General features: G+C 41.8%; 1 protein-coding gene and 3 non-coding genes across 6 annotated transcripts; 2 read left to right on the forward strand and 2 right to left on the reverse strand.

Annotated features, from left to right (window-relative positions):
- The first annotated feature begins 1,804 nt into the window (after positions 1 to 1,804).
- On the forward strand, positions 1,805 to 1,877 carry trnav-aac (transfer RNA valine (anticodon AAC)). Its single transcript has one exon. It is a non-coding gene; the product is annotated as a tRNA-Val (tRNA).
- A 490-nt stretch (positions 1,878 to 2,367) lies between these two features.
- Positions 2,368 to 2,439, reverse strand: trnag-ucc (transfer RNA glycine (anticodon UCC)). Its single transcript has one exon. It is a non-coding gene; the product is annotated as a tRNA-Gly (tRNA).
- A 3,607-nt stretch (positions 2,440 to 6,046) lies between these two features.
- On the forward strand, positions 6,047 to 6,119 carry trnav-cac (transfer RNA valine (anticodon CAC)). The gene has a single exon. It is a non-coding gene; the product is annotated as a tRNA-Val (tRNA).
- Positions 6,120 to 9,607: 3,488 nt separating this feature from the next.
- On the reverse strand, positions 9,608 to 14,290 carry LOC128318226 (uncharacterized). Of its 3 annotated transcripts, none has more exons than XM_053233794.1 (2): positions 13,167 to 14,290; positions 9,608 to 9,882 (listed from the first exon to the last, which is right to left on the reverse strand). In XM_053233794.1, exon 1 carries the CDS (start codon positions 14,093 to 14,095, stop codon positions 13,442 to 13,444), a length of 654 nt encoding a protein of 217 aa, XP_053089769.1. In that variant the 5' UTR covers positions 14,096 to 14,290; the 3' UTR covers positions 9,608 to 9,882; positions 13,167 to 13,441. The 3 variants fall into 3 exon arrangements, with proteins under 3 accessions (XP_053089769.1, XP_053089767.1, XP_053089768.1); XM_053233792.1 differs by having other exon boundaries at positions 9,608 to 9,976; XM_053233793.1 differs by having other exon boundaries at positions 9,608 to 10,067.
- Between the last annotated feature and the right edge of the window lie 948 nt (positions 14,291 to 15,238).

Consider the following 15,238-nt stretch of genomic DNA (forward strand, 5'->3'; position numbering starts at 1 on the left):
CTCAAAGAGAGCCCAGCGGGAGCGGAGAGTGCGCAGCGGTAAACGCTCGCAATGTGCGCAGCCGGCTCCCTCGAGAGCCGACTGAACATGCTCCGCTCCCAAACAGGGAACGCACAGACTGCGTGTATCCCCGCCCGTAATAAATCGCGGAGAGGGAGGAACACACGGCCTGAAGCGCTGCCCGCTCTCGCCCTTCGTCTTATCCTTGGCTTTAGGCATGCCAACGATAAAACACCAACCAGACAGAAAATAGACAGACAATAAACACAGAGCGCTCGCTGAAAACAGGAGGCTAACGCGGGGCTCGCCGCTCGGGCTTTTATGCTTCCGGGTCGCTACGTCACCCCGCCCGTGACGTCTCGCCCATCCATTGGACGGATTAGACACGTGATTCAGAGCGCGGTCACGCGGGGGCGTTTCCATAGCGTTTCGTGACGCAGCTCGAGTTCCTGAAGGGGAACTACAGTTTCAAAGTCGCTTCCACAACACTGTTATTGAGCCAACCAAACACTGGGCTGTTGTTGCACCGACTGAATTTTATTACACAGTTTTATTTTAGCCAAATATAAGAGCACAAGTCATTTTAATTCCTTGTGGCATGCACTCAGGATTATTTCTGGGAAGTGTGCATTTTGTGGTTATTTGTAGCGACAGACTCATTGATTTTTTTATTTTTTTGAAATTCCTGCTTTTCAAAGTTTTCACCATGCATAAATGTCTTTGGGTTTGCTAGTGCAAGCCACTCATTAAAAAAAGAAAGAGTTAAATTTATGTTATTTGTATAGTACTTTTAATTTACATTCAGATGCATTGCCAGACTAAAAGTATTTCAATGATAATTATAAAGCTGAGCCATCTGTTAGGTTAAGTGCAACACACTGTTCACACTCTGCCTCAGGAAAGCTGCAATGTTGCCAATTTAGAGACTTTGTTGGTAGAGTTGGAAACTTTTACACCTCTATAGTGACCTTATTTAAAAAAAAAAAAAAAAAAAAAAAAAAAAGAGCCTAGTGCCTTTTTGAGCAGACGACAGCAATAATTTTGCTTTTGATACAGATTTGTGTATGACGTCATTGTGTGTTGGCAGTTGTTAGTTTGAATTCACAAAGGTGAATATAGTGTTCACTGGTTATTTTGGAAGAATTAAAGCTTAGTAGTGGAATACATATCCATTTCTTGTATCAGGTAAGTAAATTTCAGTAAGTTGTTTTTTAAAACTTAAGTTCTATATTTAAAGATATATTCACACTCTGAGTAATTCACCCACCCTGTTGGGTTTTATGCTAACTATGAGAAAACTAGCCAGCTATTAGTCAAATACATTTTTTAAGTTCATAGTTGTAGGGATACAACATTCCAAATGTGTTTTTAGTAAATTCTATTGTTATTTAATTTCCGTAGTTCCTGTAAGATATATATTTTTACTGCTGTGTATAATGTCGTAAGGCTAATCTGCTAAGTGGTTTTTTTTTTTCAAAATTTAGACGCCAGCTATTGTTTACTCTGTGTACAGTAGTAAGCGTCTGAAAAGAGGAGAAATTTCTGACTCATTTGAACTCGTAAGTGTGAATGCAGTATTCAGTGGTTATTTCAGAAGAGGGAAGAAATTGTGTTTGTATCACTTTTGTATTAGCGTCAAGAGAGAAAATTTGAGCAGAGAGAGGCGCGTGTATGAATGGTACAGGATTGTGGAAAGCTAAAAGGCTCACATTTCTCCACAAAACACTGACATCAGGTATTAAGAGTCATCTCGAGTGAGCTGAGGATATGTGGAAGGCAGCAGGTAGCCAACTGGTGCATTGTGGTTTCTGTAGTGTAGTGGTTATCACGTTCGCCTAACACGCGAAAGGTCCCCGGTTCGAAACCGGGCAGAAACAAGCTGAAGCTTTTGAGCTTCACCGCAATAAGCGACAAGCTGTCATCTCTGTAGTATCAGGTCCTGTAGGAACAGCCCGAAAGTGAGGCACTGAACGTGACTGGAACAGTTTCGGTACATTAGTGGGCGTCATGTTCGAAAGGTCTTCTGTCCAAAAGCGGGCGGGAGTGGTTTCCCCTCCTTTGTGCTTTTGCAGCATGGCAGATAACAGCTGCTTACAAGACATCAGGAACTCTGCTTTTCCATTGAATGTGGAAGCGTGGTGCTTTTGTTGCCCAAGAAGACAAGAGCATTGATTGATTGATCATGGGTCGAACGTGCCGAGGTGGAAAACAACGTAATTCTGAATCGCTAACAACCAATGCAAGTGGAAAGCAGGAAGAGTTGCTGCAAGCATGCAGAGTGGATGCTGAAGCAGGTGATTTTCATATAGTTGATTCCTCTCTGCTCTGTTGTTCCACACAGCACTTGCATGTACAGGCTAAAGGTCCTGCATTGGCCGGGAATCGAACCCGGGTCAACTGCTTGGAAGGCAGCTATGCTCACCACTATACCACCAATGCTCTACTGAGCAAATGTTCAAGCATGTTCTTTTCTCTTCCCCAGAACCCAGGCAGCAGCTAGGTGACAGGTATGTTGTTGTTTCTGTAGTGTAGTGGTTATCATGTTTATCTCACATATGAAGTTCTGTCACACGTAGGTGTCTGGGAGGTGGGTTGGATGAACCTCCCCATAAGAACCGCGGTTTGAATCCCACCTTGGCGAAAACCTGATCTTTACTTCTTTTTAATGTAGAGTCCCTAAAATATGATAAACATATTAAAACAATATGAAGTACAAAAATAAGTCATTTGCTAAGAGTTTTCTTTGCGTAAGGTGTGCAAAATGTAAAAATTATCATTAATAAACAATTATCGATGGGGGCGTCGTCATTAGTAGTTAATGTTTCAGATATTTATATATTTATATTTACAATGAAAACACCATACAACATTTTAATGTTTTGATCATGTTTTAGTATATTTTTATTGTATTGTATGTTGCGTAGTTATAATATGTAACCTTTTTAAAGAGACATTTTCAACATTTACTATTTTTATACACTTTCAATGCGTAAAATTATCTGTTAAAGGAGAAGTTCGTCAAAATTAAAATAACTTTCTAAAGAATATATACAGAATGTGTTATAGTAAGGTGTTGAAAATGTATTGTAAATAAGGACTAAGAGTTTTAAGAAATTTATAAATACAAGCAAGATAAAACACATTCATAAATACACAAGACAAATAATTAAAAAAAATAAGGCCAAACTTCTCTCCTGTGTCCCTGCTGGAGGTATGCAAGGCTGGATATTTGGGCTGCCCTGTCACTCTCACAGAGGACCCGTTTAACTCCATCATTAACACAGGTTGAAACACTGCAGGTAGGATGTGTCACGGTTGCTTGAGGTTCACCAGCCGCTGATAATTCCAGCGTGCCACTCCAGTCATTCCCTGTGCCTGGAACAGCTCAGGAGAGACACGATTCCCTGTTATCCACTGAGCTTGAAACCCCTCCTGCTGTGAGGTGCCTCTGACAGGGATCCAAATGGGCACAGCAGCTCCTTCACCCTTTACATGATTGAGTTGTAATGTTCCCCCATGTCTGTAAAGAATTCCTTCCTCCACCTCAGGGTCACTCAGGCAGCCTCTAAGGATGTGTATATGCTGAATCCACCAGACCTTTAGCATTGAGGGTTTAAAAAGGAGGATGTTGTTGGGATCCTTTGCGAGATGGAAATGCTGAAGTACCTCTTCCACTCTCTGGACCAGCTCTCTGGGATGTGGAACTTTTGTCCTGCACTGCTCTCTGATATGCTGCTTTGTGGGATTAGCAGGCTCAATACCACAGAATTTGTATGCATTTTTCAATTTCTCTAGGTCACTCTGATCCACTACAGAGAAGGCAGCAGAGAGGAAATGGCAGAAGGAGCTGTACAGAGGATGGTGCTCTGACACACACTCCCTGGTGAGCCGCCGCATACAGTGAAATAAATCCAGTTTTACAATGATGCCCTCATTGTACTTCAGACAAGAGGCACATAAATTCTTGAGGTTCCGTGCGGTAACCTCTGCCACGATAGCTTCAGTGGTCCTCCAGGCATCCCACTGCAAGTGCTCATAAGGTGCTGGGTCCATGACTCTGAAAACAGCACAGCAGTCCCTGAGTACACAAAAGGGAAATAAAAAAATTCAGTTAAATATATTCATTACCTTCGCTTACACTACTTGATGCGATGTGTGATGTGATGTGATGATTCATACCTGTCCACCCACTGGTACTTGGCCTTGGGGATACCAGCAGCACTATAGCGTTTGGCCAGCCCACAGTACATTGACTCTAAGGACTGCTCACTCTCAGACTCATCCAGGTCTCATTCATCACAGCATAGAATGACATTGTGCCAGATGCGAGCGTCACTTTTCTAGCAACTTTGCTTGTGTAATCAGACCTGAACACCTGTCTAAAAGTGCCTTGTAGGACCTGAGTGAGAGCTGCCTCCTGCCGCTGATATTCTTGAAGAAGGCACTCCACCAGATAGTGTGCAGTCACAGACACCCCATGCCACCCATCAGTGTCCTGATAACCCCCAAACGGTGCTGGTGTGTCATCCTTCCTCAGTGCCCCAGTGATAGTCCTCTGTCCATACAGCCCTGCCTCAGCATCCCTGATGTTCTGCACATTGAGCAGGTAGGCCAGGTGGGCTCTTTCATACTTCATGGATAACGCTACAAGGAAACCATGTTCATAGGATGTCTCACCAGTCGTGATCTTGGCCAGAGCCCCAGGGCTTCCATCTCTGTTTTCATATGAAAAATAGCGTCAAGAGAGAAAATTGGAGCAGAGAGAGGCGCGTGTATAAATGGTACGGGATTGTGGAAAATAGCGTCAAGAGATGAAAAATTATTTCTGGGAAGTGTGCAATTTGTGGTTATTTGTAGGGACAGACTCATTGATTTTTTTTTTTTTTTTTTTTAATTCTTGCTTTTCAAAGTTCTTACCATGCATAAATGTCTTTGGGTTTGCTAGTGCAAGCCACTCATTAAAAAAAGAAAGAGTTAAATTTATGTTATTTATATAGTACTTTTAAATTACATTCAGATGCATTGCCAGACTAAAAGTATTTCAATGATAATTATAAAGCTGAGCCATCTGTTAGGTTAAGTGCAACACACTGTTCACACTCTGCCTCAGGAAAGCTGCAATGTTGCCAATTTAGAGACTTTGTTGGTAGAGTTGGAAACTTTTAGACCCCTATAGTGACCTTATTTAAAAAAAAAAAAAAAAAAAAAAAAAAAGAGCCTAGTGCCTTTTTGAGCAGGCGTCAGCAACAATCCTGCTTTTGATACAGATTTGTGTATGACGTCATTGTGTGTTGGCAGTTGTTAGTTTGAATTCACAAAGGTGAATATAACGTTCACCGGTTATTTTGGAAGAATTAAAGCTTAATGGTGGAATACATATCCATTTCTTGTATCAGGTAAGTAAATTCTAAGTTGTTTTTTAAAACTTAAGTTCTATATTTAAAGTTATATTCGCACTCTGAGTAATTCACCCACCCTGTTGGGTTTTATGCTAAGTATGAGAAAACTAGCCAGCTATTAGTCAAATACATTTTAAGTTCATAGCTTAAAGTTCACATTCCAAATGTGTTTTTAGTGAATTCTGTTATTTAATTTCCGTAGTTCCTGTAAGATATTTTTACTGCTGTGTATAATGTTGTAACGCTACAAATTTGTTGCAAGGCTAATCTGTTAAGTGTTTTTTTTTCGTTTGAAAATTTAGACGCCAGCTATTGTTTGCACTGTGTACAGTAGTAAGCATCTGGAAAGAGGAGAAATCTCTGACTTATTTGAACTCGTAAGTGTGAATGAAGTGTTCAGTGGTTATTTCAGAAGAGAGAAGACATTGTGTTTGTATTACTTTTGTATTAGCGTCAAGAGAGAAAATTCGAGCAGAGAGAGGCGCGTGTATGAATCGCACAGGATTGTGGAAGGCCAAAAGGCTCACATTTCTCCACAAAACACTGACACCAGGTATTAAAATCCATCTTGAGTGATCCTATGACATGGAGACGTTCTTTTCTCTTCCCCAAAACCCAGGGATCAGCTAGCTGGGTGGCTTGTTGTGGTTTCTGTAGTGTAGTGGTTATCACGTTCGCCTCACACGCGAAAGGTCCCCGGTTCGAGACCGGGCAGAAACAAGCTTAGCCTTTTAAGCTTTGCTGCAATAAGTGACCAGCTGTCATCTCTGTAGTGTCAGGTCCTGTAGGAACAGCCCGAACGTGAGGCCCCGAACGTGACTGGAACAGTTTCGGTACAGTAGTGGACGTCATGTTCAAAAGGTTTTCTGTCCAAAACCGGGTGGGAGCGCTTCCCCTCCTTTTGCTTTTGCAACAAGGCAGATAACAGCTGCTTACAAGAAATCAGGGAGTCTCTGCTTTTCCATTGAATTTGGAAGGGTGGCGCTTTAGTTGCCCAAGAAGACAAGAGCATTGATGCGTTCGACTCGAGGTTGCAACATGTAATTCCCCATCTCCAACCAGGAAAAGCCAAAGAAAACGCCCCTTCAACTTGAGATCGCCATTGGTCAGAGTGACGTCAAGTCAGCGTGGCTGCACATCCCGTCAGAGGTCAACAAAGTGGCACTGAACTTGGAATGCGTTATACTGTATAAGCAAGTATTTCTTCAAGCAGGTTTTCTATCAAGTCTGCAAATCATTTTTCTGCAAATCCTGGTGATACTTGGATACAATCAAAAATAAATGACCAGTGCTGTTGAATGTACAGCAGAACCTCACTTGATTTAAATCCTCTTTCTATTAATCAGGAACACATTCTTCTTTTTAACTTTTTATTTTAGAGCATTGTTATCTCTTCTTGAGCGAGATGATTACTTTTGGGCAAGATGATTACTAAAGATGATTACAAGGATGGAATGAATTTGTAATGGAATTACATGGCTCACTCATTTAATTAATTTCATTTTAGTTACTGGATGATATGGTTTAAGATGAAAAATATAACAATAAGGTGAAACTTATAGGATTGCTTTGATATTATTTATCTGTACACATGCACACAAACATTTTATGAAATGTGTAAGTGACAGCCATATCTCCCTCTATAGATATAGATATAGAAATATACAGACACCGATGAGTCGTAGCATTAAAACCACTGACAGGTGAAGTAAATAACATTGATTATCTCGGTACAATGGCACCTGTCAAGGGGTGGGATATATTAGGCAGCAAGTGAACAGTCAGTTTTCGAAGCTGATGTGTTCTAAGCGGAAAAATGGGCAAGCGTAAGGATCTGAGCAACTTTGACAAGGACCAAATTGTGATGGCTAGAGGATTGGGTCAGAGCATCTCCAAAATGGCAGGTCTCGTGGGGTGTTCCCCCCCACATGCAGTGGTTAGTACCTACCTTAAGCGGTCCAAGGATGGTCAACCGGTGAACCGGCGACAGGGTCATGGGTGCCCAAGGCTCACTGATGCGTGTGGGGAGCGAATCTAGCCCACCTCGTCCGATCCCACAGAAGAGCTACTGTAGCACAAATTGTTGAAAGAGTTAATGTTGGCTATGATAGAAAGGTGTCATAACACATAGTGCATCGCAGCTTGCTGCATATGGGGCTGTGTAGCCGCAGACCGGTCAGAGCGCCCATGCTGACCCCTGTCCACCACCGAAAGCACATGCAATGGGCACGTGAGCATCAGAACAGGACCATGGAGCAATGGAAGAAGGTGGCCTGATCTGATGAATCACTTTTTCTTTTAAATCATGTGGAAGGCTAGGTGTGTGTGCATCACTTACCTGGGGAAGAGATGGCACCAGGATGCACTATGGGAAGGCAAGCCGGCAGAGGAAGTGTGATGCTCTGGGCAGTGTTCTGCTGGGAAACCTTGGGTCCTGACATTCATGTGGATGTTACTTTGATACTTAGCATCTACCTAAACATTGTTGAAGTACACCTCTTCACGGCAACGGTATTCCCTAATGGCAGTCTTTCAGCAGAATAATGCACCCTGCCGCACTGCAAAAATTGTTCATGAATGAATTGAGAAACATGACAAAGAGTTCAAGGTGTTGACTTGGCCTCCAAATTCCCCAGATCTCAATCCGATCAAGCAGCTGTGGGATGTACTGGACAAACAAGTCCGATCCATGGAGGCCCCACCGCAAAACTTACAGGACTTATAGGATCTGCTGCTAACGTCTTGTTACCAGATACCACAGCACACCTTCAGAGGTCTTGTTGAGTCCATGCCTCAAGGGGTCAGAGCTGTTTTGGTGGCACAAGGGGGACGTACACAATATTAGGCAGGTGGTTTTAATGTTATGGCTTATGTGTGTGTGTTTGTGTTTGTGTATATATACTTTTATATATATACATTTTCATCTGCGGGCTGATAACGCTTCACCCGTGTCTTTCAAAAATCTCTAATCCATTCCATTGCATCTTTAAGGCTTAAAGCATTCACACTCTGTTTCATTTACTTTATTTAATCATCATTATTTTAAATCTTTTTTTGTGAAAAATGCATTTTAATTATTTGTCTTTTTTGTAAAGCATGTGTATGCCATTGGTTCTCAAAATGGGGTCCATGGTATATAGTATACATTGTAATATTCAGCTTAATATTGGTATAGATTTTACAGAGGATCAAAACATCATGTAATATCCTCTAATCAAGGTGGGCAGACTTTACCTAAGCATATACTGAGAGAGAGAGAGAGAGAGAGAGATGATTAAATAAATATATACTATATATATTTAAACTATAGTACACAGTTATAGAAGAGAATTATTTATAATCGCACTATCCATTATCACCCAGATGAGGATGGGGTCCCTTTTGAGTCTAGTTCCTCTCAAGGTTTCTTCTTCATATCGTCTCAGGGACCGTCACCTTTGGCTTGCTCATTAGGGATAAATGCACACATTTGCAATTTATTTTGATTTAATTTAATTTGAATGTATTTATTTCTGTAAAGCTGCTTTGTGACAATGTCCATTGTTAAAAGTGCTATACAAATAAAATTGAATTGAATTGAATAGCTTGACTGTAGCTTACCTATTTCAAACTAGAAGCAGCTTGTAGCCTGAAAATCTACAGTTTCAGAGTCGCTTCCACAACACTGTTATTGAGCCAAACAAACACTGGGGTGTCTATCAGTCAAACTATACCTTTTCCTGTAAGTTTCACCCAGATTGTTGTTCATGTAAGTGAAGAAGTCAGTAGGTGATAATGAATATCTGCTAGCAATACTGTGCTAGTCTATGTTTGTGTGTGCCTATGTGAGTCTCTGTCTATATGGGTTTGCATGGCTGAAACTATATCTAGGTCAGTGTGTGTTCACCCTTGCAGTGGACCAGCTTTACTGAACCTTAATGTAAGTACCATAACTGATTTAGGCCTACACATTATCTCATACTGTAGCCTTTCACTGTGAAGGCTTTCAAAATAATGCACTGTAAAACCCATTATTATTTATTAATCTCATCAATTCACAGCCATTTCTAAGATATATGCTACTAATGTAGAGATAGACATTAGGACAATGTGCTTTTAAAATCACATTTCAAAATCACTGGCAAATCCAGCCTGTTTATCACGTCTATTTATTTATTTTTTTTTTTTGTTTTGTTTTAAAACACTTCCAGTCAGTTCAATATATTCAATTCAATTCAATTCATTTTTATTTGTATAGCGCTTTTTACAAAGGTCATTGTCTCAAAGCAGCTTTACACAAACAAAAGTAAAGTGAAGTGTGTGTGTGTGCCGTCTCTGATGAGCAAGCAGGGCGACGGTGGCAAGGAAAAACTCCCTGAGATGGTGATAGGAAGAAACCTTGAGAGGAACCAGGCTCAACAGAGAACCCATCCTCATATGGGTTTACACTGTAGTGTGCGTGTGTGTGAGCACAATGTGTGTTGGTGTAGTCCATGGAAAACAGCTGAAGCGTTTTCGTGGCAGTATGAAGCATTGCCGGTGGACAGGTCCAGAGTGAAGGGGGGGAGGTCTGGATCACCGGCAGCTCAGGAGTGTAGCTCGGCAGAAGGAGAAGGAAAGTGGTTAGGTACACTCACAGTCACCGTGTGGAGATAAAACTCAACATCCACGAGTCCCCCAGATCTACTCCTTTGATAAAAACACTAGTCGCTAAATGCTAGGTTAAATAAATAAGTCTTCAACCTCGACTTAAACACTGAGACCGTGTCTGCTTCACGTACATTAACTGGGAGACTATTCCATAATTTTGGGGCTTGGTAAGAGAAAGCTCTGCCCCCTTCCGTGGTTTTGGCAATGCGTGGTACTGATAGACAGCCTGCATCCTTAGAGCGAAGTAGGCGTGGCGGAACGTAAGGTACTAGCATATCGCTTAAATACTGCGGAGCGAGACCGTTTAATGCTTTATAGGTTAGGAGTAATATTTTAAAATTGATGCGGAATCTTACTGGGAGCCAGATGTAGATGTAGATAAGACTGGCGTGATATGCTCATACTTCCTAGTCCTAGTCAGGACCCTCGCTGCTGCGTTCTGAACTATCTGAAGCTTATTTATGCATCTAGACGAACATCCAGATAGTAAAGCATTACAGTAATCTAATCTGGACGTGATAAATGCATGGACTAGTTTTTCAGCATCACTTAGCGAAAGTATATTTCTAATCTTAGCAATATTTCTGAGGTGGAAAAATGCTAACCTGCTTACATTATCTACATGCGCCTCAAATGAGAGATTAGAGTCTATAATCACACCGAGATCTTTTACTGTTAGACTACTTGAAACAGAGAGACCATCTAAAGTAACAGTGTGATCTCTAAACTTACTTCTAGCGGCTTGTGGTCCCAGTACCAGAACCTCTGTTTTTTCTGGGTTTAGCAGGAGAAAGTTGCTTAGCATCCAGTCTCTTATGTCTATCGCACATGCCTCAACTTTCTTTAACTGGCTATTCTCATCTGGCCTAGCTGAGACGTATAACTGTGTGTCATCAGCATAGCAATGGAAGCTAATATTATGTTTGCGGATTATGTTACCTAAAGGGAGCATGTATAACGTGAAAAGCAGTGGGCCTAAGACCGAACCCTGCGGAACGCCATATTCTACTCGATAACGTGCTGAGTGGTCACCGTTTAAATCTACAAACTGATGGCGATCGGTTAAATAAGATCTAAACCAGTCGAGGGCTGAGCCCTTAATTCCTACGACCTTTTCCAGTCTGTGAAGAAGGATATTATGGTCGATAGTGTCGAATGCTGCGCTAAGGTCGAGTAAAATTAATAGACTAATGCAACCCCGATCAGAGGCTAATAGCAAGTCATTGACTACTTTGACTAATGCTGTCTCTGTGCTGTGGTGGGGCCTGAAACCTGACTGATAAAGTTCATAGATATTATTACTTTGTAGATATGAAATTAGCTGCTGCGCTACTACTTTCTCTAATATTTTAGATAGAAAGGGAAGGTTTGAAATCGGCCTATAGTTAGTTAAGTTGTTAGGGTCAAGGTCTGGTTTCTTCACTAGTGGTTTAATAACAGCTAATTTAAGTGATTTTGGAACGTACCCATTGCTCAGTGAGGAGTTAATTATTTTAAGCAGGGGTTCAGTTACGGTTCCAACTATTTGCTTAAGAAGACGTGTTGGTACCGGATCTAATAGACAGGTTGATGATTTAGCAGAAGAGATGAGCGAGATTAAATCATTCTCTTCAAGAGGAGTAAAACTTTCTAAGCTCTGATCTATGGTTAGTCTATCCTCCCAGTCTATTGTATAATTTGGACTTTGGGCCTGTATCTCCTGCCTAATGTTTTTAATTTTGCTATCAAAGAATTTCATGAAATCATTACTTTTGTATGCTGTTAATGTGGAAATTTCTGTCGATGTCTTATTCCTAGTTAATTCTGCTATGGTGTTAAATAAGAATTTAGGATTAGTTTTATTATTTTCTATAAGCGTTGATATGTAAGTGGACCTAGCTTGCCTTAGAGCTTTTTTATAGGCTAAAATACTGTCTTTCCATGCTATTTTAAATGCTAGGAGTTTGGTCTGGTGCCATTTACGCTCTAGCTTTCGGGCGTTCTGTTTTAGAGAGCGGGTGTGGTCACTATACCACGGAGCGAGTTTCTTATCTTTAATTGTTTTTCTTCTAAGTGGGGCTACATTATCTAAGGTGCAGCGGAATGTCGACTCTAAAAATTCTGTCGCCTGTTCGAGTTCTAAAGGGTCTGAAGGTGACCCTATACTAGCGGATAATTCTGGTAGGTGATTAATAAAGCTCTGCGCGGTCGCAGGTGTTATTGTACGGCTAATTCGGTAGCGCGGTTCTGTGTGTACAATGCTACTGTGACGCACACAAAACGAAATCAGACTGTGATCTGATATTGCCTCAGACTGCGGGATTATCACTATATCTGTTATATTAACTCCAAAAGATAATATTAAGTCTAACGTATGACCTGCTTTATGTGTGGATCCTACAACACACTGATTGACTCCCAATGAGTCAAGTATGGATGTAAACGCTATCTTCAGTGGGTTGCCTATATTCTCAAAATGAATGTTAAAGTCTCCGGTAATTAACGCTCGGTCCACAGAAACAACTAGGTTTGATAGGAAATCTGTAAATTCACTAAGAAATTCAGAGTATGGTCCTGGGGGTCTGTAGATAATAACTAACGGAAGGGACTGTGATGACTTATCATTAGCGACTGCACTTATGTTACTATAAAGTGCTTCAAATGAATTAAAGTTTTGTCCTGTGTGATGGTCAGATTATCCTTATGAATAACTGCGACGCCTCCTCCTCTACCGGTTAAACGAGGCTGATGTATGTAGCTATAAGCGGGCGGACTAGCTTCATTTAATGCAACATAATTGTTCTGCCTAATCCATGTTTCTGTTAAACATAACGCGTCATACTCCTGGTCCGTGATCAGTTCATTAACTAAGAGCGTTTTAGACTCAAGAGATCTGATATTTAGCAAACCTAGCTTTAGAGTAGAGGTGCAGGCTGCACTCTCAGTATTATTATCTAATGTAGGTATGATTATTAAATTGCTAAAACAGACTTTATTCTTTCTTAATTTTAATACAGCACGGGGAACAGACACAGTCTCAATGCTATGTACCCTAGGTGACGACTCTAGGCAGCTAGCAGACGGTTGGGTTAAGCCAATTGTATCAGTCTGGTGAGTTGGACAGTGGCCATTATAATTGTAATCTAAGGTATGGCTTACCAGTCAGATGGTGCGTAGTGTCCTAGAGATGTTGTCCGAGAGGACCGCTGCTCCAGCTCTGCTTGGGTGCAGGCCGTCAGTGTGGTAGAGCCTAGGACGCTCCCAGAAAATATTCCAGTTATCAATAAAGGGTAATTTCTGGTCTTGACACCATGACTGTAACCATTCATTAAAAGCAAATAGCCTACTGAACCTCTCGATTCCTCGCTGGAACGTGGGAAGCGGTCCTGACACGATGATCCTCGTCGTGGGCGATGTGCTGCGTACCTTCTCAATCAGGCTTCTGAAGCCTTCTTCAGGATCTCCGTCTGCCTCAGCCTGGTGTCGTTCGTGCCAGCATGGAGGACCACAGCTCCGATGTTCTTCCCATTCAGTATCGCGGGTACCTGTGCAGCGACATCGAGAACATGAGCACCAGGAAAACAGCGAGTGCGCACCTTACCTTTAGCCGTGGTAGCACGGACGTGCCGGACGATGGAGTCTCCGATGATCACCGCGTCGCTTTCCGACTCGCGAAGTGGAGCGAAGCGGTTCCTGGTCGAGATCTCGAAAACGGGTGGCGGCGGAGGGGGAGAGGTCCTCGCCCGGGTCCTGGCTCGTGTCTTCCGCTGCTGCTGCATCCAGGCTCCGTGGTACCCCGGTGCCGGAGTGAACGAAACCTGGGCGGGCCGCTTCCTTGGTGCACTAGGCCTGGACAGAGAAGTACGCGGAGTTGAGGTTTTGGGAGTGTTTGTTTCCCGCCGCGGATTTACCTGGGACAGGTGAGCGTCAGTCCGGGACGATTCCAGCGCGGCTTTCCGCTGTCGCAGCTGGGCCTGCTTCACCTGTAGGTCGCGGATCTGTTTCTCCACGGCCTCCAACTCCAGATCCACCGAGTGAAGCTCGGGTGTATCCTCACCTGCACTCAAAGGCAGACACACAACCGACATGGTGTTTTAGAGCAGTAGTGTAACAGAAATAATCGGTGAGAAGCGTAAACAAACTTGTGGTAGCTGTGCTAACGGGCTAGCGATGCTAATGGGCTAACCGGCTAGAAGCGGGTGTTCTAGAACAAAATAAAATAAAACTAGTGTTATAAAAAGCGTTTCGAATGAGAATATTATAATATACTATCAGCTACTATAAATACTATACAAGAGTGTTGTAGTCTATAGCCTTTTACTTGGCAAATTTAAGTATCACAAACGGACAATGTCTTTAACCTACCATTTAAAAATGAAACCCACTGGTGTGAAAACTGCTGTTGTGAGTCAAGGACTGCTCCAGACTGCAATGGGATTGACGGGTGAGTACTGGCCGCCATTTATCAACCATGCATTATCGACAGCGCATTATGGACAACTGTTATGTTGTTGCACTGATTGAATGTTATTACACAGTTTTATTTGAGCCAAATATAAGAGCACAAGTCGTTTCAATTCCATGTTTCATGCACTCAGGATTATTTCTGGGAAGTGTGCATTTTGTGGTTATTTGTTGGGACAGACTCATTGGGTTTTTGTTTGTTTGTTTGTTTGTTTGTTTTTGTTTTGTTTTTTTTAATTCCTGCTTTTCAAAGTTCTTCTCATGCATAAATGTCTTTGGGTTTGCTGGTGCAAGCCACTCATTAAAAAAAGGAAAAAGTTAAATTTATGTTATTTGTATAGTACTTTTAATTTACATTCAGATGCATTGCCAGACTAAAAGTATTTCAATGATAATTATAAAGCTGAGCCAAAACCCAGGGATCAGCTAGCCGGGTGGCTTGTTGTGGTTTCTGTAGTGTAGTGGTTATCACGTTCGCCTAACACGCGAAGGCCAGTCGCACGTAGGTGTAGCGCGCTGGGTAGCCAATAGAAAACGAGAAAAATCCAGGAGGCGGGCTGGACGAACCTCCCCATAGAAACAGCGGTTCGAATCCCACCTTAGTCAAAAAGTGATTTTCACTTCTTTTTAATGTAGAGTCCCTAAAATATGATAAACATATTAAAATAATATGAAGTACAAAAATAAGTCATTTGCTAAGAGTTTTCTTTGTGTAAGGTGTGCAAAATGTAAAAATGATCATTAATAAACAATTATCGATGGGGACA

The sequence above is a fragment of the Pangasianodon hypophthalmus genome, chromosome 4 (assembly GCF_027358585.1).
Source record: "Pangasianodon hypophthalmus isolate fPanHyp1 chromosome 4, fPanHyp1.pri, whole genome shotgun sequence".
Classification (NCBI taxonomy): domain Eukaryota; kingdom Metazoa; phylum Chordata; class Actinopteri; order Siluriformes; family Pangasiidae; genus Pangasianodon; species Pangasianodon hypophthalmus.

Bases quoted from the DNA above. Each gene is read 5' to 3' on its own strand.
- LOC128318226 (XM_053233794.1), bottom strand. From the start codon at position 14,095: ATGTCGGTTGTGTGTCTGCCTTTGAGTGCAGGTGAGGATACACCCGAG.